The following is a 23255-nucleotide window of genomic DNA, read 5'->3' on the forward strand; positions in this document are numbered from 1 at the left end:
TAACAGCTCGTACACTTAAACAGGCGAACATCACTGCCCATCTTTTATTGTTGACCAGACCTCCTTGACTCTTGCATGCTACAACTGACCATGGCCCAACAATATCAAGGCCAAAATAGGGTGGCTGTCTGCTCAATCTATCAATAGGTAGGTCAGCCATTTGTTGTTTCTGTTGCCTACCTCTTAACTTTTGGCACTTGGCAGACTTGTGTATAATAGTGGTAATCTGTCTTTTTGCACCAATGAGCCACAGACCAGCAGCCCTGTGAAGTGTCTTCCTTGGTGCCTGACTAGTTCATGAAAATGATGAATGAGTAAGGCAGCAGGTGGTGATTATTTGAGATTATCATAGGATTTTGTTCCTTTCCAAGGAAGTTTGCTTTATTCAAGTGACCACCCACCCTCAGCATGTCATGGCCATCTATCCTGGGATTTAGTCTGAAGAGAGGGCTTCCCTTGAAAAGCTGTGTTTTGTTTCTAAGGTATCTCATTTCTTCTTTTATCTGTAGTAAGATTAACATCTTCGCTTGTTCTAGTTCAGACACATTAGGTGGCCATTCACACATGGCAGTTCTGCAGCTGGTTTGTTCTATGAAAACAGCAGGCAATGGGAATTAATTGGCCCAAAGTTCATATCAGTTTCAACAAAGAGGAGAAATGCTGGAAGCAACGTCCAAGAGTACAAGACTGAATGAATATTAGTGCTTAGTGAAATTACTTCAGAGTGAATTTCAGGGTCACTGTCTGGATTTATAAGATGGTAGATCTTGCTGAAGATTGAATTATCAAGAATTCTGATCCTGATAAAGATGTTTTGTTCAAAAGTGCAGCTGAGACTGGCCCGGTAGCAATATCTGCAGGGTTTAGTTTAGCTGGAATATATTGCCATTGCTCAGGTTTGCTGGTTTTCCTTATATGCTCTACCTTGTTCAAAACACATACATAAAATCCTTTAGAGTAATTGAATATGTAGCCTAAGACAATCTTGCTGTCAGTATAAAACCTGATGGCATCAATTTTAATGTCCAATTTATCCTGTAGAAAGTCAGCCATTTCCACAGCCAAGCTTGCACTACATAATTTGAGTCTATGGGATGGTGTATGCAGGTCTTGGGCCCAGTTTTGCCTTTATAGGTTCATAGGTTCATAAGCCTTTTTAAGCCTAGCCATGCATCCCAAATCTCTGAAAAGTTCTGATACCCTTGATAAGTGTAAGCAGGGGCTGGGAGATGAATCATTTATATGTTTCCTGTGTCCATTAGAGACATGGGTGTCAAACCAGGGATGAATTTTTAATTCCTCATCCAATTGTCCAAGTTGCACTTGAATTGGGTTAGGGAGGAACTCATCTTCACGTGGATGGAGAGCCTGTTCCATAGATGAGGTAGTCTCTGGGATACATACCCATCTCTCCAGCAGGTTCTATTTATATCACAGGCAAGGTTTAAGTCTTTAGAAAGGGTAATTTTGGTGCTGGTTGTTTTGTGGACATGCAAGAGGTCCATCAGAGTGGGGTCTGACAATACCCTGTATGCCAGGCATAGATCTCCCCTCAAAAGCCTGTAGGAGACAGAATACAGGGATAGGGCCTTAACGTGGTCTGCATAGGACCAACAAAAAACCTATATGGGGGTGACCTACAGTCAGTTACCTTGAGACAGGCCCTGACAGCTATAGCTTCTGTGGATGCATCAGAAAAATATGGATTTCTTTCCTTTGACATCCTATAAGTGAGTTGGGAAAGTAGCAACATGGGATGCAGAGCTGTTCTAAAGCCTTCAAGGATTTCTTCCACTTTTCCCACTTTGGTTGTAAACTTACAGGTAATGGAGCATCCCAGTCTCTTTCCCTTTCAGTGAGCTACTGTAGAATAGCTCTTCCTTGTATGGTAACTGGGGTGATGAAGCCTAGTGGGTCATATAAGCTATTCACTTAAGATAGGACTCCACATCTGGTGAATGGCTTTTTAACATCCAAGACTTGGAATGCGAGTGCATCTGATATCACATCCTAGTGTAACTCAAGATTCCTTTGCATAGATGGCATATTCACTCCTAGATCTAAATCTTTCAAATCCTTTGCTCAGTCATGTCGATGGAAGACCTTCAACACCTGCTTACTACTAGATATAATCTTGTGAAGCCTGAGGTTGGCCTTAGAAAAGAGCTGCTGAGTTATTTTGAGCAGATCAGTGGTTTATCTTGCTGACAGCAGAAAAGTACGTCCATCATTCACATAAAAGTCTCTTTCTACAAACATTGGAGCCAAATTCCTTCTCTTCTTCTGTAGCTGTTCTTCTAAGCCCATATGTTGCTACTGCAGGAGATGGACTGTTGCCAAATATATGGACTCTCATACGATATTCTGTGACTTCACTGTTGATGTCATTGCTATGATAGCATAGGAATCTGAGGTGGTTTCTGTAATCTTTATACATGATGAAAGAATAGAACCTTTGTCAGATGTAACTGCAATGGGTTCCGTCCTGAACCATATCAGCACTCCATCAAGGCTGTTGGTAAGGTTGGACCCTGTAAGAAGAACATTGTTAAGAGATATACTTACATACTGAGCACTAGAGTCAAAAATACTCTGATTTCTTCGGGCTTGCATGCATGGTAGACAACAAAAGATGTAAGATACCAACATTCTTCTGCTTCGTTCAGTGGTGGAACTGGTTCAGCATGATTGCTAACAAGCATTTTCTGCATAAATGTTATGAAGTGCTTACTGATCTCTGGTTTGCTCTTTCATGTTCACCTCAATGCAGCAAACCTTGACATGGTTTGTTCTCGATTATTTGGCAGAATAGGCCTTTGAGTAAGGAAAGGTAAAGCAGCCACCCAACTGTTGGAGCTATCCTTGAAACATTCTCCATTCATTATATTGATGAATTCTCTGTCTTCATCAGAAGGGGTAATTTTGTTGTCATCAGCAGTAGACTGGAAGACTGTGACTCCAGGACCATCTTCAGGGATTGCATGGATGAAGTCTTGTATGTCATCAGACACCTCTGAAAACAGATTATCTCTCTCTTTCACATAATAGTGGCATGGGCATTGTCTGAAGTAAGACAGGCACCTTTTTCCAAACATGCTGGTCCTCTAAGAATGGATGCTGCAGGGCTTACACATTTTATTCATGCAGACATTTCCCACAATAACCCATCCTAAATCAAGTCTTTGAGCAGAGGGAGAGTCATTAGAACCACTGCAATATTGGCATACCTTGTGAACTCTCAGAATATCTCTGCCCAATAGAAGCAAGATGTTAGCATCATTGTCAAGAGGAGCAAGGTAATCAGCTATGTGCTTTAGATGAGGATGGTGCTGAACAGCTTCGAGTGTAGGAATCTCTTCTCCATCATTTGGCAGCTGATCACATTCTATCAGCGTAGGAAGTGGAAATTGAGTGTTGCCTTATATCGACGCTACAATAAAGCCTTTCGCTCTTCTGCCTGTAGTATTCACCAGGTCAGCACACAATGTGTACGGCGCTGAGTTCCCTTTTATGTTAAGCAAATCAAAGAACTCTGGATTTGTGAGGGAACAATTACTCTAGTCATCTAAAAGAGAATACATTTAGCAGTTTTCTTCAGATGTCCTTCAGGGAATACTCGAACAAGGCATATTTTAGCACATGATTTCCCACAAGGACCTTCTCCACATACTTCAGTACACTTAGAAAATACAGCTGTTGATTCTAACTCAGAATTCTACCCACCATACCTAAAGATGGGGTTAGAGCCTTCTTGAGGAGAATCTGGATGTAGAGTTGAAACATGGTAATCACTATTACACTCAGAGAACTTGATAGTAGCCTTACAGTCCCTAGCAAAGTGTGCTGTTAAAGCACAGTACTTTTAGCAAATTCCATACTTTCTAAGAAGTTCCTTGCGCTTTTGTAAGAATTTTTCTCTAAACACACAGTACATCTTAAGGAAGATAGTTTTTTTTTTTTATGTAATGGACAATAGTGATTTGGATTGTCGACTTTCTCATTTCTCACGTCATTGTTGACAGTTGTGTTGTGCACAATTCCCGTCTTGTAGACAGAAACAACACTGCTCAAGTTTTTGTGCTCAACGCATAAGTTCTCATGCCTTGCAGGTGTTGAGGGCAGGGCTTATAACTAATTAGTTGAGAAGCTTGGATCCTTCTTTTCCCTGGCTAACTCTCTTATGAATTCAGAAAAGAAAGAGAAAAGTGGAAATGTGACTTGATGTTGTTGCTTGTACCTGGAACCTGCTAAAGTCCACATCTCCTGAATATTGTATGGCAATTTTGCAACCATAGAGTTTACACCATGAGCTATATCTAAATAACTGAGACGTGGTAGCTGTGGATCTGATTTGCCAATCTCAAGTTCAAGAAGATTGTGAGTTCTTGCAGCTTGCAATAGTGTTTAATGGCTAATTTAGGAAAGTTCTGCAATCTTTTAAATAGGGCAAGCTCAGTAACTTTTGAATTTCTATATGTTTGATCTAGTCGAATCAAGTAGTGGTGAGACCCTTGGATGGATCGTCACTATGGACAGGTTTCAGTCTTCTGATATAATTAGCTGATTGAGGCCCTTGCTATCTTATTAAGAAATCCAATTCTTCTGAGAGTGAGATGTCCAAATCTTGAATTACTGCCTTGAAGGTGGATCTCCAACTCCTATAATTCTTTGGCTGGTCATCAGATTTTGCGAGCCCAGTGTTAATGAGCTCTCATCGAATCATGTACCTTGCAAAGTCTGAAATGTCAGTTCTTAAATCTTTCATATCCATAGGCACTCCCTGAACATTACTGATGATGATGATGTCACCCGGTACATCACACTTGAATGATATAGGAGTAAATGTAGTTGCAAATGGGTTTGGCTCTAGCAGTGGTTTAATATCTGTGCATCTAGTTGCACGTCTTATGATGAAAGCTGTGTCTCAGCAAGCATATTCCTGGTATGAAGAGGCTTGTCGAGATTCTGGTAATCGGAACCTGCAAAGGTCTAAGAAGTGGTATAAGCTGACACTCTGTGAAGTGAATATGGATGATGTGCTGGAGCCTTGTGTATGAAGCTTTCCAAGGTTGACATGATACCATTATCTACATGCTGGTTTAAGACAAATTGCAAAGTTCATTTTGCATGCTCTTCCAAGGCAGTTAGGCTGGGATGGTTGGTAACTACATCTTCCTCTACAGCTTGTTCTAAGATGTTCAGTTTAGCTAAGGCTGCTGCTTCCTCACATTCCTTTTGAAGGACTTCTAACTGGGCTTCTGCTTTGGCCTGCTTGTGTGAAGCATGCACGTTAACAGCATATTCTCTTCTGATGCAGGAAGCTCGAACCCTTGCCACTTTCTCTTCTGCACAGACTAAAATTAGCCGGCTGCTTAAATCAGATTTTTGACAGAATGCTTTAACTGATTTTTTAGAATGCTTGGATGAGACTGTTGAGTAGGACTCAGTCTTATGCAGCTGTTTTATTTTCTTTTATCCTTAAATTGGCTTCCAAAAATAAAATGTCCCTTTGTTGATCAAGGAGAGTAATACTATTTAGCTCCTGTAATGATTCTTCTATGTTAACATTCAATAGAAATGCAGAATACTTATCAGAGTCTCTCTTATAATTTTCATAGGTATGCTGAAGCCTTGCAAGCATATCCTTTAATTCCACTACAACACTACCACTGGTGTGGTTGGCCACAGCTAAGCAATGTGTGGTTTTGTTCCATGAATATAACAGTCTATCAGACATTTCTGTTTTCTGACCTTCAAAAGCCTGTTTGGCCTCCAAAGTTGGTTTAACAGTATGTTTAGGTCAGGCAGATAATTCACCCTGTGCCCCAGCATCCAATAAAGTAAAGGACAGTTTACTATGAGCTTGCTGTGACTCCATTTCTAGTAAATGCACAAATTCCTACAGAGACATACAACTGTTGTGTACTGCAGAGCTGAGCTCCAGCAAAGAGCCGCATAAAGTGAGTTTGCAAGAAGTTTATCATACAACAGAAGCAGAGAGAGACAGAAAATTCCAGTTGTTTAGCAACACAGTAAGTTAGACATGCAGTTTCAAACAGCATGCAGAAACAAATGCTTTCAAAAGACTGCAAATACAACATAATTTCAGATGTGACTATGTCTTCTGGCAGAGAAAAAAACAAGTCATTTCTCAAACATAAAACTGGAACCACAACCAAATGGTGAGCTGAAATAAATGTGTTTAGTGCTTTCTTCCTTAAATATATAGAACTTCATCAGAACATGTTTTTCACATCTGGGAGAGAAATAAAGAGCTTTCCTGTCACTGAACAGTATGCTCCTCTGAAGTTTTTGAGGATCGACTTTTGACTTGTGCTTTCCTTTGCTGAGCAGATAAGTTCCCTTTGGGGAAACAACTTCCACTTTCTTAAATGTATTGATGTTTTATTACTTTCCTCTTCAAGAAAGTTATTTTAAAGCTGGGAGTGTTCTGTTTTAATGAACTATCTTGAGATTGTAACATACTTTTCAATGGAGCACTCATTTTTTCTGTCATTTTAAAAGTAATGTTACCTCACTGAAAACATATTTTCTGTGGAGAAACTGTGTTTATTTTTCCTTCGTTGGGCTGGCATAGTGTTCAAAAGTGCTTTTTAAATGTATTTTTTTCTGTCAAAAAAAGTTAACTTTTGTGGACTGATACTTTCACCAGCATTTGCTGCTTGTCTTCTCTGGGCAAGAGGTACCATTTTTGACTTAACCATAAAACAGACTGTCGGACTCACGATCAGTCCTTCATCCAACCACAAAAAGAAAAAGTTAAGCTAACAGCTGCCACAGCAGGTTAGCAATTTGTCTCAGCCACAGGTGGGTGACTCTACTGTGGCCATTTATTGTACCTCAGACCACTCATCTTTTACCCTGAATCCCTCTGTTGTGGCACCTACAGCCACTATGGACCAGGGTTTAGCCAATTCGTCTGTGGCTGTTTGAGTCCCCTCAGTGGGCAAGGGAGAGCTACTCTTGGGAGAGGGAACAGGGATGGCTTCCCTGTTGTATCAGAATGCTGTGCCCATCCCTGGGGAAGCAGCGGTTGCCATTAGTAACACAGTTGGCCTCATTATTCCTTGTCATAAAGAAACAGAAAATCAAACGTGTATCTAATCCTCTTCAAATTTCTTTGGATAGGAGTAGTTTACTGGGACTGGTTTAGAGATTAATGCAGACTATTGATCCTTCTTACAGGGTATCCAATTTTTTCCATATTTAGATGACTTGCTTATCTTTGCAGAGCATTTTATGAGCAATTACCACAAGTTTCCTCACAGAATGGACAGAGAGACAGTAATCTAGAAAGAGTTCTCCCATGTCTTCTTAATGCCTTTACCAATTTCCCCCTTATTCCCAAGTTTCTGCAGAATGCCAAGTTATGCAAAGATAAATTCATCATGCTAACTGCATTTTGGCACTGACAGGTGTGGTTCCCCTACCTGACCTCATCATCTGCAGCATCCACTTCATCTGATGCTACTCAAAAAGGATTGCTGAGATACTAATTTCTGCTCAGAGACCAAATACAAGAAAGCAAATGGATTTAATTTTATTTGTTGTCATGGCCTGGGGCCTGGATCAATTTACTGCTTCCACTTCTAGAATTCTTGATTATCTCTCAAATTTCTGACTTAAGATTTAGTTATTCCATTACTAGAGTCCACCTTGGTGATATCTCCATTTTCCATCAAGGAGCTAATTCCTTGTCTTTCTCTTCCTCAAAAGTTTGTAAAACAGTACTTTTGTGTTATATCCTCCTAGCAAGAGTTATCTCTTTATGTTCTTTACTTTATGCTGCAAAAACTGACACTGCTGTCTGTTGAACCTGCTGCATTGGTATCTCTTTTTCTGTTTGCCATCACTTCAGCCAGGATAATTTAACTGTTGCAGGCTTTAAATGTGAATTGACCTTACTTAGTGTTCCATAAGTGTGTCCATGACAGGTATTTTGAAATATGAATATTTATTGTACTGTATGGGCATTCATATGCAATTTAGATTTTACTTTGGCAGAACAAAACCTATTAGAAAATATTCTCAACTTTTCTGTACCCTTTTCAAAAAAGAAACTGGGTACCAATGTCTCCAAACTGACTGTCAAAAATGTTTTTCATTTATTCACTTTGTTACCAAAAATACAACAATCTTTTGTCGAGTCAAGGGCTCACTACTAGAGTAGTCACTACCTTTCTGGCTTTTTTAAGAATGCATCTGTATGTGCAGCTGCTATGTGGACATCTCAAAATACTTTGAAAATATAATATAAGCTGGATGTAATTTCTAGGTTCAGGTTAATCTTTAGTGCCACTGTCATTACAAGTATTCTTACATGAGAAGTCACCAACCATTTAAGCTTTGAACTTTGTCATCGAGTTGATAAAGTTGGAAATCCCAGCCTCAGATATGAAAGCTACGTAATTACCATAAGGGTGGATTTGGACTGGCAGTACCACCTTCATTACCAGCACTATCCTTCCCCCTGCATAAACCCTGATGAGCTTGGAATGTTTTTAGTTTGTGTTATTATTGGTTAATCTTTACAAATATAACTGTGGTTTGTCTTTACAAATATAACCATGGTTTGTGGTGTATTGCTGTGTTGCCTTGTGCTTGGTTTAAGAGGTCTGGAGATGAGTCCTAATTTGCAAAGAATTATGGGAAAAGAATAGGGGCTTTGGTAGCTGAGTTATGTTCTGACAGTCTTAGTCCTGAAGATGATAAAGATGGAGTTGCCAGTCCAGATCTATCACTGTGATAAGTACATATCTTTCATTTCTCCACGGAGAAGCAAGGAGCAACAGAATGAATGACAGCAAATCTACTAAGTTAACATATATGAAGGCAGAAGTAGGGTTTAGGATTGTAGATTCATATGCAAATAAAAACAAAGAACCAATATTTGCCAGGTAAAGCACCCTCAATGAAAAAGGAACACAAATACAGCAAAATCAGAGGTGTGCACCATATGCTGTGAAGACAGGATTCTGTCCAAGTATCCAAATAAACGAATGAACAAAATCACAGTCCAGATAGATGAAAATCCAAGATTTAATAACAGAACCATACAAACAAAAGAACTGCAGTGGTGAGCGCTTTCACGTTGTACCCAACGCTTCATCAGACATCATGTGATACTTGGATACTTGGACAGAATCCTGTCTTCACAGCATATGGTGCACACCTCTGATTTTGCTGTATTCATATGCAAATAAAGTGAAAACTATTTTCAGTCCCTTAAATTCTGAGGTTGTGATGCTGTCTTGGGATCTAACACATGGTCCCCATCATGACCCAAACTCAGATGTTAGCAGCTTGAATCTAAAAAATGCAAGTGTTACATGGAGTATACAGGAAACCATTTTCTGACTTGGTCTACAGTTCTTTTTAATAAGGCTTCAAATGTTGCTGCTGCTCTCATGATTTTCTGCAAAATACAAACTCTATGTCTGATACAGAAACTTTTAAATGAGTGATTAACTAAAATACTACATTATGAACCACATTTGTACAAAATATAACATATTTGCCTTCTGGTTTCCTTCTAATGTGTCTGTAAATGGCAAAATGTATTACAGAAACTTCAATTCCTTTAGCATTTTGCAGAACTAGACAGCCTGCATGCAAGAAATAGAATAAGGACACATTAACAGTAAAGTATACTGAACTCACATTACCCCCACAGCCACGAATATGAAGTAGTAAAACGTTACAAGTTTGTTCTGTGTGTTTCCAGCATTAAGGGTAAAGTAAGTTGGTGTGTGTGTATGTGGTATTAGGTGGTATTGCATGGAGTGGGAATGGATGTATGCTAAACACAGGACATTTCACTTTAATAAAAAGTTCAGAGAGAGAGAGGTGAAAGAGGTTACATAAGTGGTAGATGTATGCACCTAGTAGCCAAAGGAAGACAGTAAACCTGCAGTACACTTATTAGTTATAAATCATATAAAACCAGTGCTAGTATTTAAAAAGACACAAATTAACCAGATATCTTCACTGATTAGCTTGATTAATAATTACACAGTTTACGCAAGTAGACTGAAGCAGAAATACTGATGCATTTCATGGAAACTTAATTTTAGGTTTTACTAACTTTCAGGAATGGAATCCAGTTTGCTTCTTTTTTCAGTGCCATACTAGGGTCTTTAGCTCCCCACTTTTCAGAGCCTGTAAATCCGGAATCATAAGCTGGGAATTTTTTCATAGTCTGTTGCTTGTTGAAGATACTTCTGAATACATGTCCAACCTGAAAAATATTATAACAACTGTAATGTAGTACACAGGTCCAAGAAAGCAGTCACAGGTAATGCAGTGGGTAAAATCTGTTCAAATAGTCATAATTTAGAACTAGATAAATGAGTACAAAGAAACAGGAATGGCCCAAAGTATTGTATTTTCAGTTATAACCTATAAAATAATGTAAAGGGTGCAAAAGCAGTTGCACAAAGATTACATATGCAATAAGGCACAATGAGAGTGTGTATGATGATGCTTTCACTTTTACCAAGAGGCCATTATTATTTTTCAACATTTTTTGAAAGTCATTTATTGTGCTTGTTAGGTAATATAGCTACATGTGTATTTCTGGTGGTTTTACAAGTATGTGTTTCACTTGTGTCAAAATCCTAATCCCTGTTTTATTTTCTTAATAATGATGATTGATGACGATGATTATGACAATGATAATAATAATTATTATATTCGTTTGTTAAACAGGTAAGCCCACTGGACAAACAGTCCCATTTTAGGGTGATCTAGGAGCAATACCTGGTTAAGTGGCTTGCTCAAGGGCAAACAACAGGCAAATGAAGGCTGAGGGAATCAAACCTTGTCACACCCAAAACGAGCTAGCAAGTACGGCAGGTGCAAACGGCCAAAGCAATTCCATAGATACCAAAAAAAAGCCAGCACCACTGAGGACACAATCTTCAAACAAAATTTATTTAATAAGTATATGTATCAGACCGGTTTCAGCATATAGCCTTCATCAGTGACAAACCATACTGATAAATAGTGTCTTATATGCACAAGAAAACACATTACTTCCTTTGATCTAATTTCCCCTCAACAACAATATTACTACATTTTATCATTGAGGCCAGGTGCAAATAATCCTCCCAATTTCACAATCCACTTTCTTTCCTTATAATTCAAAATAGAATGCCACCCCGTCTTAAAAGATCTATCCACATAATTCTATCAATCACAACAAAAGAAAATCTAGCAATAGTATGAGACTGGGTATGTCTAAACAAGGCATTAGTTATCCATTTATTACGAATTTCACTAAAATGCTCAGACATCAGATGACGTAAAGGCCTAGAAGTCCTCCCCACATAGAAGGCAGAACATGTACAGCTAGCCAAGTATACTACCCAGTCTGACCCACAATTTGCATAGATACGAATATCAAAAATCCAACCAGTAATTTCGCTGGTGAACTGCTTTGTTCTGTACATGTATTTACAAAATGTACAATGTCCACATGCATAGGATCCTACCAATCTATCTATCCCCTATAAGGGTTACCGGATGACCAATCTGAACATCCTTGTATACCCTTTTATAGTGTGAAAAATGTGAACCTAGTGTTCTCCCCCTACGATAAGAAAATTGGCACCTCTCTGACAAAAATTGATCTAGCTCCTCATTGGCCATAAGAATATTCCAGTGTTTCTGTATCACTTCCCTTAATAAATTTGTGTTCCTACCATAGGTAGCTACCAATCTGATAGCTTCACACACCCCCCCTGGTTTGATCTCCTTTTGTACTGTAATAGTTCTGGTCTAGATTTAATAGATGCCCATTCACTTGTACTATACACATCACTGTCTATATCCCCTATCCAGAAATCTACATGTGAGGTCCTGTTTAAATATATTATAATCTTCCTCAGAAGAACAAATTCTTCTGATTCTCAAAAATTTCAATTTCTGAATATTTCTGACTGTGTGGTTGGGGTGGAGACTGGATGCATACAATAGATTATTATACCGGGGATATTTCTTATATACCAATGTGCGCAAAGTATGATCTGTTGACGTAGAACCTTAACATCCAGATAATTAATCTCCTCCCGACTATAAGTGAGGGTAAATTCTATCCCCCACTTATTTCCATTAAGATATTGTGCATATTCCAATAAATAGTCAATATCTCCCCTCCACACCAGCCAGGTATCGTCCAGGTATCTCCTCCATATATCAATTTCTGGTAAACAGATATTATGGGAATCATTATAAACCATCTGTTCCTCTATATAACCCATAAATATGTTGGCATAAATGGGGCAAAGGATGCCCCCATTGCCATACCCTGGGTTTGCCAATAATCTCCTCTAAAATACAAGACGTTCTTAGTCAAGATGTGTTCAGTCAAACAAATGAATAGGGTGTTAAAACCTGGAAGATAGAGATTGGCCTTATTCAACCAATATTCTAGGGCTTGTAGACCAGCCCAATATGGTATGCTAGTATATAAGGACTTAATGTCCAAAGTACACATCAACCAGTTCGGTTCAAGTTGTGATTCAGACACAATCTGCAAAAGTTCAGTCGTATCTTTGATTCTTGCATGAATATATGGTAACAAGGGCTGTAAATATTGAGTCAAAAAACTTGATAGTGGCTCTGTAAGAGACCCAATTCCAGACACAATAGGTCTTCCAGGGGATTGGTTCAAACTTTTATGTATTTTTGGCAATAGATATACATATTGCTTGCCAGGTTCCTTAACCATAATATGTTGTTTGACATTTTCACTGATAATACCTTCCCCTCTACTGCTTGGAACAAAAATACATCAATTTCTTTCTTAAAATTAGGGGTGGGGTCAATCGGCATATGCATGTAATGCTGAGGTTTAGTAAGCTGCCTATTTCCCTCATCCCAGTAATAACTGGAATCCATGACAACAACAGCCACACCCTTATCTGCAGGTAGAATCATAATATCTGTGTTGCTCTGAAGCTGTCTAAGAGCCTTCTGTTCACCTCGGGATAAACTGTATCCCAACACCCGAGAAGAACCTAGCCTGAAATGTAAGTCCTTAAGAACTGCCCGTTGAAAAATAGCCACATGTTTATGCATATGGAGACTGAAACTAGATTTATAAAAATTAAATTCTGTAGGTCTCTGGGAATTATCCTGTGGACCAATTAAGTCTTCTACAAAAGGCTATAACATCTGACACTAAAACATGTTCATCCACAAAAAAAAGGGTATATAATTCAAACCTTTATTGAGCAACCGTTTCTGATCAGAGGATAAAGTATACCCAGATATATTGTGGACACTGTCACATGCTTTATTTATTTCACCACTGACTGCAGTAAGCTCTCTATTGTGTTTCCCCCCCTATGTTTCTGCCCACCCTTATGTGTTCTACCTCTAAAGGGTAGTCCTGACTTCGTAAATTTTTTGGATCCATGGAATCCATAACATGTACATTTTCAGTATCAGTTGCCGAGGATTCTTCTACTGAGGTGCTATGTCCCTAATTTGATTTCTTATGAATAGAACGAGGTCTCTTTTTTCGAGGGATAACCCCATATTTATTACCCTCAGAAAACCTGACACTCCTCTGGGACTCAGATGGCCTGCCCCTATCATAATCCTCTACACCCCTAGTGTAGTTGCACATTTTTTTTCTCTTTTATTTGATTTTCAAAAACCAAAAGTTCTCTGGAAAGCTTACTCAGGCTGCTGACATACTGTGGGCTGCCCTTCAAAAACTTTAACCTCCTCACATATCCGTTTAACATCACGGATGTTCTCTTCAATAATGCATTCATAATAAGATGTCAAAATGTTGACAAAAGACATTGAGGCTTTTTGTTGTGCCATACCCCATTCCTGAATTAGAGTGTCATCCAGTTTGCCAACCAAAGGTTGGACTTTAACTCTAAGACCTCTGGGCGTGACATTTCTGCTCTGACAAGCCTAAAACAGTTTCAAATGCCATATGTTGGTATGCAATGTTCTCATATTTTTGCCCAGTTTATTAAATAACAAGTTGCAGCCATCAACTGGATCAACATGGCCCTCCTCAACCATGCCATCAGTAAATGCTTTCAATCCACATACATGGATAACATTACAATCGGCACAAAGGCCCTGAAGAATATTATTCAGATCCATGACCATAAGCTGACAACTTAGTATTTCTCAAAGACCAGAAGGTCCACTCTTAAATAATGTAGGTGTGGCAAACCACAGGCAAGCCACACAGGTCAGCCTCCCACAGCTAAATCCAGAGAACTAACCTTAATATAAAATCCAAAACCACTGCTCAAATCTAAAGAGATCCAAAAGTGGGAAAGACCAATGAGTCCCAGAGCAGAACAATAGCTCTGCAACCCTAAAAATACACAATAAACCAACGTCAGTTCACCCGAGTTCCCCAAAAAATGTAATAGTATAAACTGGAATGTTACAAACAAAAGCCTATATGTCTATAATTGTATCCCACTGCAATATATAGAAACTATTCAAGCCCTAAATTAGTTCCAACTAATCAAATAAACTCCAGTCCTAACCGGATATTGATCATATAATATTACTTCCAGTCAGAATAATAGCCCATATTCTGGAAGCCACAACCTTTTCAAGGTTTTTATTTTATTTTACATTTGTTGACCGGGCTAGTCTAGCTGGATATATTTCCATTTTCAGTAGACGCCCGGGGAGAAAAGCTCCACACAGATATACAAAGTATAAAATATTGTTACATGGTGAAAAAGGATAAAAAAAAACAAAATAAAAACAGGTAGTTAATACATTCTTGAGATAAAAATACTTGAGAAAAGTTACAGTAAAACAGTAAAGTTTAAGAGAGCTAGAACAGATATAATACAATAAGAGTTATGTACAATAGATAAAAACACTTGAGAAACAGTACAGTGAGCAGAATATAGCTTAAGACAGCTCAAAAACAGAATAGTAAGAGTTATGTACAATAGATCATATGAGATAGAATTATTTAAACACTAAGTTGATTAGAGTTTAAAAAGAGTCAGTCTTATTTACAAGTCAAAAGCATGTAGAAGTTTGGAAGTATGGCAAGAAGAGGAAGAAAGAGGGGTGAAGAGGATGGTTAGTCAGGGTTACTACAAGGGCATAGCCAGTGCATTCGGAGGTGTTTTCTAAGTTTTTGTTTAAAGAGTGGCAAGGATGTAGTTAGAGTTAGTTCAGTGGGTAGTAGGTTCCAGTGTTTTCCTGCTGTGATGGTAAACAGAGAGTCACCAGCTGCATTATAAACTTTGTTAAGCTGGCAAGAAGTTTGCTAAAAGAACGTAGGGAGTTCAGATTATTATATGGGACTATGAGTTTTGAGAGTATAGGGGTATTATTGGGTTGGTAAAATATCTTGTGGGCAATTGTGAGTTGGGGGATAATCAGATGGTTTTGGAATTCAAGCCAATTTAGTTGTCTAAGATTTGAACAGTGATGAGTTCTGAAGGGATTGCCAGTAGCGAATCTAGCAATGTTATTATAGGAGGTTGCTAATTTGTTAAGGTTGGTTTTCTTAAGGTTGGTAAATATAGGTGAAGCATATAGGAGGGTTGAGATTAGATGGGAGTGAGCAATCTTGGCTCTGGCTGCTGAAGTTAAAAAGGGTTTTATTCTGTATAAGGAGCCTATTTTTCTGTTTACTGTTTTAATGGTATTGTTTATATGGTAATCAAATGAGAGATTATTATCAATGGTTATTCCTAGAAGTTTAGTGGTAGTGTCAGGGAGAATAACAGTACCATTATTTGAAGAGATTGAAAAGTCTAAGGGGGAAGACCTAGTAGTGGGTGTAAAGAGAAGGAGTTTTGTTTTTTTAGCATTAAGAAGGAGACAGCGTTTGGTAAACCATGTTTCTACAGTTTTGAAAACATCTTGAGTAAGAGAATATAGTTCAAATGGAGAGGTTGATGAGCATATTAGTGTAGAGTCATCTGCATATTGAATACAAGTGGCTTGTGGAATTGCTACATGGAGATCATTAATAAATAAGGAGAAGAGAAGTGGTCCAAGAATAGAGCCCTGAGGGACCCCAATGGTAACAGGTAAAAAGGATGAGACTTGATTTTCCCAGAGGACTGCTTGTTGTCTATTGCTGAGGTATGATGTGAACCATTTTAAGGCCAGAGAATCAAAGGAAAGAGATTCCAGAATATTGATTAAGAGGGTATGGTTAACCATGTCGAAAGCTTTAGAGAGGTCAATGAAGAGTGCAGATGAGAGGAGGTTTTTGTTACGGTTTCTATTGATGGTATCTGTGAAGGATAGAAGGGCAGTAGTGGTACTATGTGATGGTCTAAAGCCATGTTGACAGTGTGCTATTAGGTTGTGTTGAGAGAGATGGCATAGAAGTTGTTTGTGAATGCCTTTTTCCATAATTTTTGCTAGGGGTGATAAGAGAGCAATTGGCCGATAGTTAGAGTAATCATTAGAGTTCCCGCCTTTATGTAAGGGGATAATGTGGGAGATTTTCCAAATATCTGGGATGGTTCCTTCTTGGATTGTCCTATTTATAAGGATAGATATAGGGTAAGCAGTTTCCTTAGCTGCTTTTTGGAGAAATTGGGAAGGAAGTTGGTCAGCAGATGGAGTACATGGCTTAAGTTTTAGAATAAGTTTATAGATGAGAGAAGTAGAGATGGGTTGTAGTTTGAATTTCGAGAAAGAGTGTGGTAAGTCGATGGGAATGCTGGAGTTTTCTGAGATAAGTTGAGTAGCTAGAGATTGTATAGTGTCAGTGAAGAAAGAGTTGAAGGTATTGGCAGTTAGATGGGGAGTATTTGGATCTGCATCAAGTGGGGTGGGTGTTCGGGAGTTACCTGGGGAAAGGAGCTTATTAATGCAAGACCAGAACTGTTGGGGATTATTTTGATGAGTTTGCTGAAGTTTACAATAGTAGTTTTTTTTATCTGTAAGTATAGCCTTTTTTGTGCTGTTTCTAATCTGCCTAAAATATAGGTGATCAGAGCTATTTCTATAGGTTCTCCATTTAGCCCAGACTTTGTTCCTAAGTAGAATTTGATTCCTAGTTTCATTAGAAAGCCATGCGGATGGGTTAGACTTCATTCTAATGGAATGTTTTGGAGCATGCTTATCCAGGATAGATAAGAATGCAGTGTTAAAATACTGTACTGCCTCTTCAAGTGGGAGGGATTTTAACGGGTTCCAGTTGCATGCTTTAAGGTCAGTTTGAAATAATTCTGCCTTAAAGTGTTTGGTAGAGCGTGCTGTCCTAATGATGGGGAGGTTTGGGAAGTCTTTCTTTTCTCTAGTAATGTAGGTCAAGGAATGATCACTTACATCATCAGGTAGGGTTCCTATTTTGTAAGATTGTTTCACTTTGTTTATGAGAATCCAGTCTAAGGTACTCTCTTTCTTGTTAGGTTTGTTAATCCTGGTTGTAGAGGTTATAGTTTGGGTAAATCCATGGAGGTTAATATGAGAGGTAGGATTTTCAGCACTACCACTTTTCCAGTCCATGTTAAAGTCACCTAGTATGATTGTTTCTTGGGGGTAAGTAGAAGACAGCCAGCTAAGAAATGCCTCAATTGTAGTGATATTATTTCCGGGTGGTATGTAAATGCAGATAATATATAAAGATTTGTTTATGTTGATTTGAAGCTTAGTAATGAGGATTTCTGCGTTGCTATCCTGGGTTGGATTAGATGGGAGGGTAGAGATATGAAGTCCATTTTTAAATAGAATTGCTACTCCACCACCTTTACATTTTGTTCGGTCTTGTCTCACTATATTATAGCCTTGGGGAATAATTTCATTATCTTTAGTTTCTGGTTTCAACCAAGTCTCAGTGAGGCAGAGGATATCAAAGGAGTGAATATCTAAGAGGGCATGACAGTGCGCTACTTTATTATTGATGCTTTGGATATTAAGATGCCCTATTCAGAGAGAGCTATTGAGATTAGGGTGAGTTGTTTGGATTGTAGGGTTGGTAGGGCCAGGGTTGGGGTGGACGTCGCCATCTTTCAAGGTGGGATTATTTAGTTTTGTTCCTGAGTTGTATGTAAGGTAGGTTAACAGTTTCGTTTTTTTTTCTGAGGGTAGGTTAAGTTTGATGTGGGAGAGTCTATGGTATTTGGGTAGTACGGAAAGAATGCTCAGCAGTCAGGACAGTCACAAAGCCTTAACGCGATTTTATTGTAGACAAAAATTAAATAGCGTTTTCGCTACTAAAACAATGTAGCTTCTTCAGAGGCTAAAAACACAGTAAAAAGGCGCCAACTACAATTTATACTGTAGCCGGCCTCATTCAATTCAGCTGAAATACGTAAAAACATCACTTCCTTAAAATCCAACCATTATTTTTTTTAAAAACACATTCAATAACAGTATATATGCTTATGTATGTAGTATGCCTACTAACCCTAAAACTAGTTGACAATAAATACAATGAGCGATACAATAAATGTATGTAAATAAAATTATATATGTTTTTATATACATTGTAAAACTGCTTCACTTTAAATAAACAGTCTAAATTGCATCAGTTAAGGCCACCACATATAAATAGTCAACGTAAAAAGGACCTATATTTTAACACAGGGGCTATGTTGCAGCTCTCATTTAAGCCTGGCAAATTAAAGGCATCTAATTTGAGTTGCCATTGTAATTCCAAAATCTCTAATAAAAGAGAAATAGGTCCTCCCCTGACTGACTTTTGTTTACAATCAATACCCATGAAAACGAAATTGTGCCCAGGGTTTGATGTCACATGCTTTGCAAGTGCATTTTCAATTTTATTGTTCCTAATGGCATATGTGTGCTGATATATGCGCTCTCTGAATTTCCTGTCAGTTTTTCCGACATAAAATGCCGGACAACATACACAGAGAGCGACATATATAATAGATTTGGTGTCACAAGTTATTCTGTAGTTGATCAAGAATTTTTTACTACCTATACTAAATGAATTACCAGTCCGCAGAGTATGGCACCAGTTACATGATCCACAAGTAAAACACCCCTTTGTTCTATAGAGTGCCTGACCAGGTGAAGTTGATTGTAATAATTCCTTTAAATTATTACCTCTCCTAAACGTGACCTTTGGTTTTATGCCAAGTTTCTCAACCAAAAATGAATTAGTGGTGATAAAATACCAATTCTTGTCAATGATCTCTGTTATTTCTTTTGAGTTCAAGTTGAAAACAGTTGAGAAAGACAAAGTGTAGTCCATTCTAGGTTGCTCAACCACACGAACAGGACTAAGTCTTATGCCTATCTCATCAGTGGACTGGTGTTGGTCCCCCACATTTATAGTTTTTCTGTCAATTATTAAAGGACAAATAGTCCCATTCCATCTTTTGTTAATCACTTCTAAGGTTAGTTCTTCAATGACTGAGAATGGGTAGCCTCTATTTAAGAAGAATTCAGTAAGGACAGTGCATTCTTTTTCAAATTCTTTGAAATCACTACACATACGCCCTGCCCTAACCAGTTGTCCTTTAATGATGGCTTTTTTTAACTTATATGGGTGGGCACTTGTGTAGTGTAGAAATGAGTTAATATAAGTGTCTTTACGGTAAATGGACGAAATAAACCTAAGGTTACCTGTATCCTTTTTAAGTTTGACATCCAGGTATTCTATCTCACTAGTATCAAATTTAGAAGTAAACCTAAGGAATGTAGTAGTGTTGTTAAAATAATTGATCAGCAACTGTGCCTCTTCTTCGTTGCCCTTAAATAGAATAAAAATGTCATCAAGAAATCTTGTGTAATGACAAATTCTATCTTTCCATGTTGGATGATTCAGGACAAACTCTCTCTCCCAGCGTGCCATAAACAGGTTGGCTACGATGGCTCCGCATGGAGAGCCCATTGCTACACCTTGCTTTTGGATGTAATAATCATTCCCAAAAACAAAGAAGTTAGAAGACAGAACTATGTCTAAAAGTTCTGTAACATTATTTATCACATCTCTTGGGGCTTTTAATTCCAATAACAACAACTCCAACCACTCAATGGCCTCCAAGTGTGGAATTGAGGTGTATAAGTCGACTACGTCGACTGTCAAAAAGTTGTAAGCGTTGTCAAAACCAATATTATTAATACTAGTAAGAAAGCTCCAAGAGTCCTTGCAAATACTTGGAATACATTCCAAGTATTTACTTAACAGAGAATCTATGTATTTGGCTGATGGGTAAGTGATGGAGGATCTCCCATCGATCAAGGCCCTCATAGGTGGATCCCCAAGATTCTTATGAATCTTGGGAATACCGAACATCACGGGCGTCCTAGGTTGAGAGATGTTGATGTATTCATAATGTTACAGAACTTTTAGACATAGTTCTGTCTTCTAACTTCTTTGTTTTTGGGAATGATTATTACATCCAAAAGCAAGGTGTAGCAATGGGCTCTCCATGCCGAGCCATCGTAGCCAACCTGTTTATGGCACGCTGGGAGAGAGAGTTTGTCCTGAATCATCCAACATGGAAAGATAGAATTTGTCATTACACAAGATTTCTTGATGACATTTTTATTCTATTTAAGGGCAACGAAGAATACTAGTGAGATAGAATACCTGGATGTCAAACTTAAAAAGGATACAGGTAACCTTAGGTTTATTTCGTCCATTTACCGTAAAGACACTTATATTAACTCATTCCTACACTACACAAGTGCCCACCCATATAAGTTAAAAAAAGCCATCATTAAAGGACAACTGGTTAGGGCGTATGTGTAGTGATTTCAAAGAATTTGAAAAAGAATGTACTGTCCTTACTGAATTCTTCTTAAATAGGGGCTACCCATTCTCAGTCATTGAAGAACTAACCTTAGAAGTGATTAACAAAAGACGGAATGGGACTATTTGTCCTCTAATAATTGACAGAAAAACTATAAATGCGGGGGACCAACACCAGTCCACTGATGAGATAGGCATAAGACTTAGTCCTGTTCGTGTGGTTGAGCAACCTAGAATTGACTACACTTTGTCTTTCTCAACTGTTTTCAACTTGAACTCAAAAGAAATAACAGAGATCATTGACAAGAATTGGTATTTTATCACCACTAATTCATTTTTGGTTGAGAAACTTGGCACTAAACCAAAGGTCACGTTTAGGAGAGGTAATAATTTAAAGGAATTATTACAATCAACTTCACCTGGTCAGGCCCTCCATAGAACAAAGGGGTGTTTTACTTGTGGATCATGTAACTGGTGCCATACTCTGCGGACTGGTAATTCATTTAGTATAGGTAGTAAAAAATTCTTGATCAACTACAGAATAACTTGTGACACCAAATCTATTATATATGTCGCTCTCTGTGTATGTTGTCCGGCATTTTATGTCGGAAAACTGACAGGAAATTCAGAGAGCGCATATATCAGCACACATATGCCATTAGGAACAATAAAATTGAAAATGCACTTGCAAAGCATGTGACATCAAACCCTGGGCACAATTTCGTTTTCATGGGTATTGATTGTAAACAAAAGTCAGTCAGGGGAGGACCTATTTCTCTTTTATTAGAGATTTTGGAATTACAATGGCAACTCAAATTAGATGCCTTTAATTTGCCAGGCTTAAATGAGAGCTGCAACATAGCCCCTGTGTTAAAATATAGGTCCTTTTTACGTTGACTATTTATATGTGGTGGCCTTAACTGATGCAATTTAGACTGTTTATTTAAAGTGAAGCAGTTTTACAATGTATATAAAAACATATATAATTTTATTTACATACATTTATTGTATCGCTCATTGTATTTATTGTCAACTAGTTTTAGGGTTAGTAGGCATACTACATACATAAGCATATATACTGTCATTGAATGTGTTTTTAAAAAAAATAATGGTTGGATTTTAAGGAAGTGATGTTTTTACGTATTTCAGCTGAATTGAATGAGGCCGGCTACAGTATAAATTGTAGTTGGCGCCTTTTTACTGTGTTTTTAGCCTCTGAAGAAGCTACATTGTTTTAGTAGCGAAAACGCTATTTAATTTTTGTCTACAATAAAATCGCGTTAAGGCTTTGTGACTGTCCTGACTGCTGAGCATTCTTTCCGTTTTTCCAAAGTGTGTCTTTACGTTTTTGCAAGTTTGTATTTGGGTAGTAGGTAACTGGGATTGGAAGTTATGTTAGAATGTCTATCGAAGGATATGTATGTGTAGATTGTAGTTTGTTTGTGAGAATGGTTAAGATGGAAATAGTGCAGTTTTTCAAGGGAGGTAAGAAGGTAGGTTGAGATGAGAGTAGTTGAGAGTATGATTGTAAGTGTTAGCTTGGTGAGATTAGGGAGAGGCATCTTGGAGAAGTTTGTAAAATAAGAGCTCAAGTGTAGGGATATAATAGGGAGTGAGATGTAAAGGGGAGGAAGATAAAAGGAGTACAGGAAGAGAAAAGAGGAGGATATTATATGGATGAGTTAAAAGTAGGAGGATATGATAGGGGTACTCTAAGGAGTGGCTTATTGAAAGTGATTGTTAAGGAGGTAGGGGTGTGGTTAGAGTTTGTGGGGAGGGATGATGTATGGGATAGGTTGGAAGTGAGAGAGGGTGTGGTAAGGGAGGTATAAGAGTAGGACCCCTGCGGGTGGGTGGGAATTGGGGGTAGGGTAGGGTAGCGGAGTGAGCCCGTAGGGCGAACGGAGTGGGTTACAGCTGAGAGAGGTTGAGAGGCAATCAGTTATGGAGAGAGAATGAGTTCTACAGGCACAGGAAAGGTAAGAGACAATATATAGTTACTAAGTAGCAGAGAATACAAGGTGAACAAAGGTATAGCTGTGCTGGGGAGACAGTTACGTGAAACAGTTTTGAACAGAGAGAGAGGTATTTAGAGAAATTACCACAGGCAGGAAAGGAGGTTAATACAGAGGGAATAATTGAGGGGCCAGTAACAACAGTAGTGATAGTCAGAGGTAGTGATAGTCAGAGGTATCTATATAGTAATGCTCCCAGATTTACCTAGGATAATTCCCTTTTCAAGGTTTACCCCAAACCATTGTAATAAACCAAAGACTTCCCAATAAAGGCCTTCTGGAATATTTGAAATTCCAATTCGTAATAATCTTACCCCAAAAAACGTGGTTATTCACCAAATAGAACAGTAGAATCAGAAAAACATAATATCAATTTCCAGTGACATTGCTGTTTACAAAAAACATTGGCAATTGTCAAGATGGTAAATTGGAACTTGATACCCCAAAACAAAGGAGGATATCATGAAAAAATTATCATTGTTAAGTCAGAAACCAACAGTAGTGGAATAATCCAATAAACT

General features: G+C 38.2%; 1 protein-coding gene across 1 annotated transcript in view; it reads right to left on the bottom strand.

The window, feature by feature from the left end:
- LOC122799665 overlaps positions 1-23255 on the bottom strand; it is a 1990791-nt gene that overhangs the window by 1627473 nt on the left and 340063 nt on the right. The window contains exon 7 of the mRNA XM_044068913.1: positions 10106-10258. Within this exon, the coding sequence (XP_043924848.1) occupies positions 10106-10258 (153 nt within the window). The remainder of the gene's footprint in view (positions 1-10105; positions 10259-23255) is intronic.

The sequence above is a fragment of the Protopterus annectens genome, chromosome 1.part0, assembly GCF_019279795.1.
Source record: "Protopterus annectens isolate FY-2018-M chromosome 1.part0, PAN1.0, whole genome shotgun sequence".
Lineage (NCBI taxonomy): Eukaryota > Metazoa > Chordata > Ceratodontiformes > Protopteridae > Protopterus > Protopterus annectens.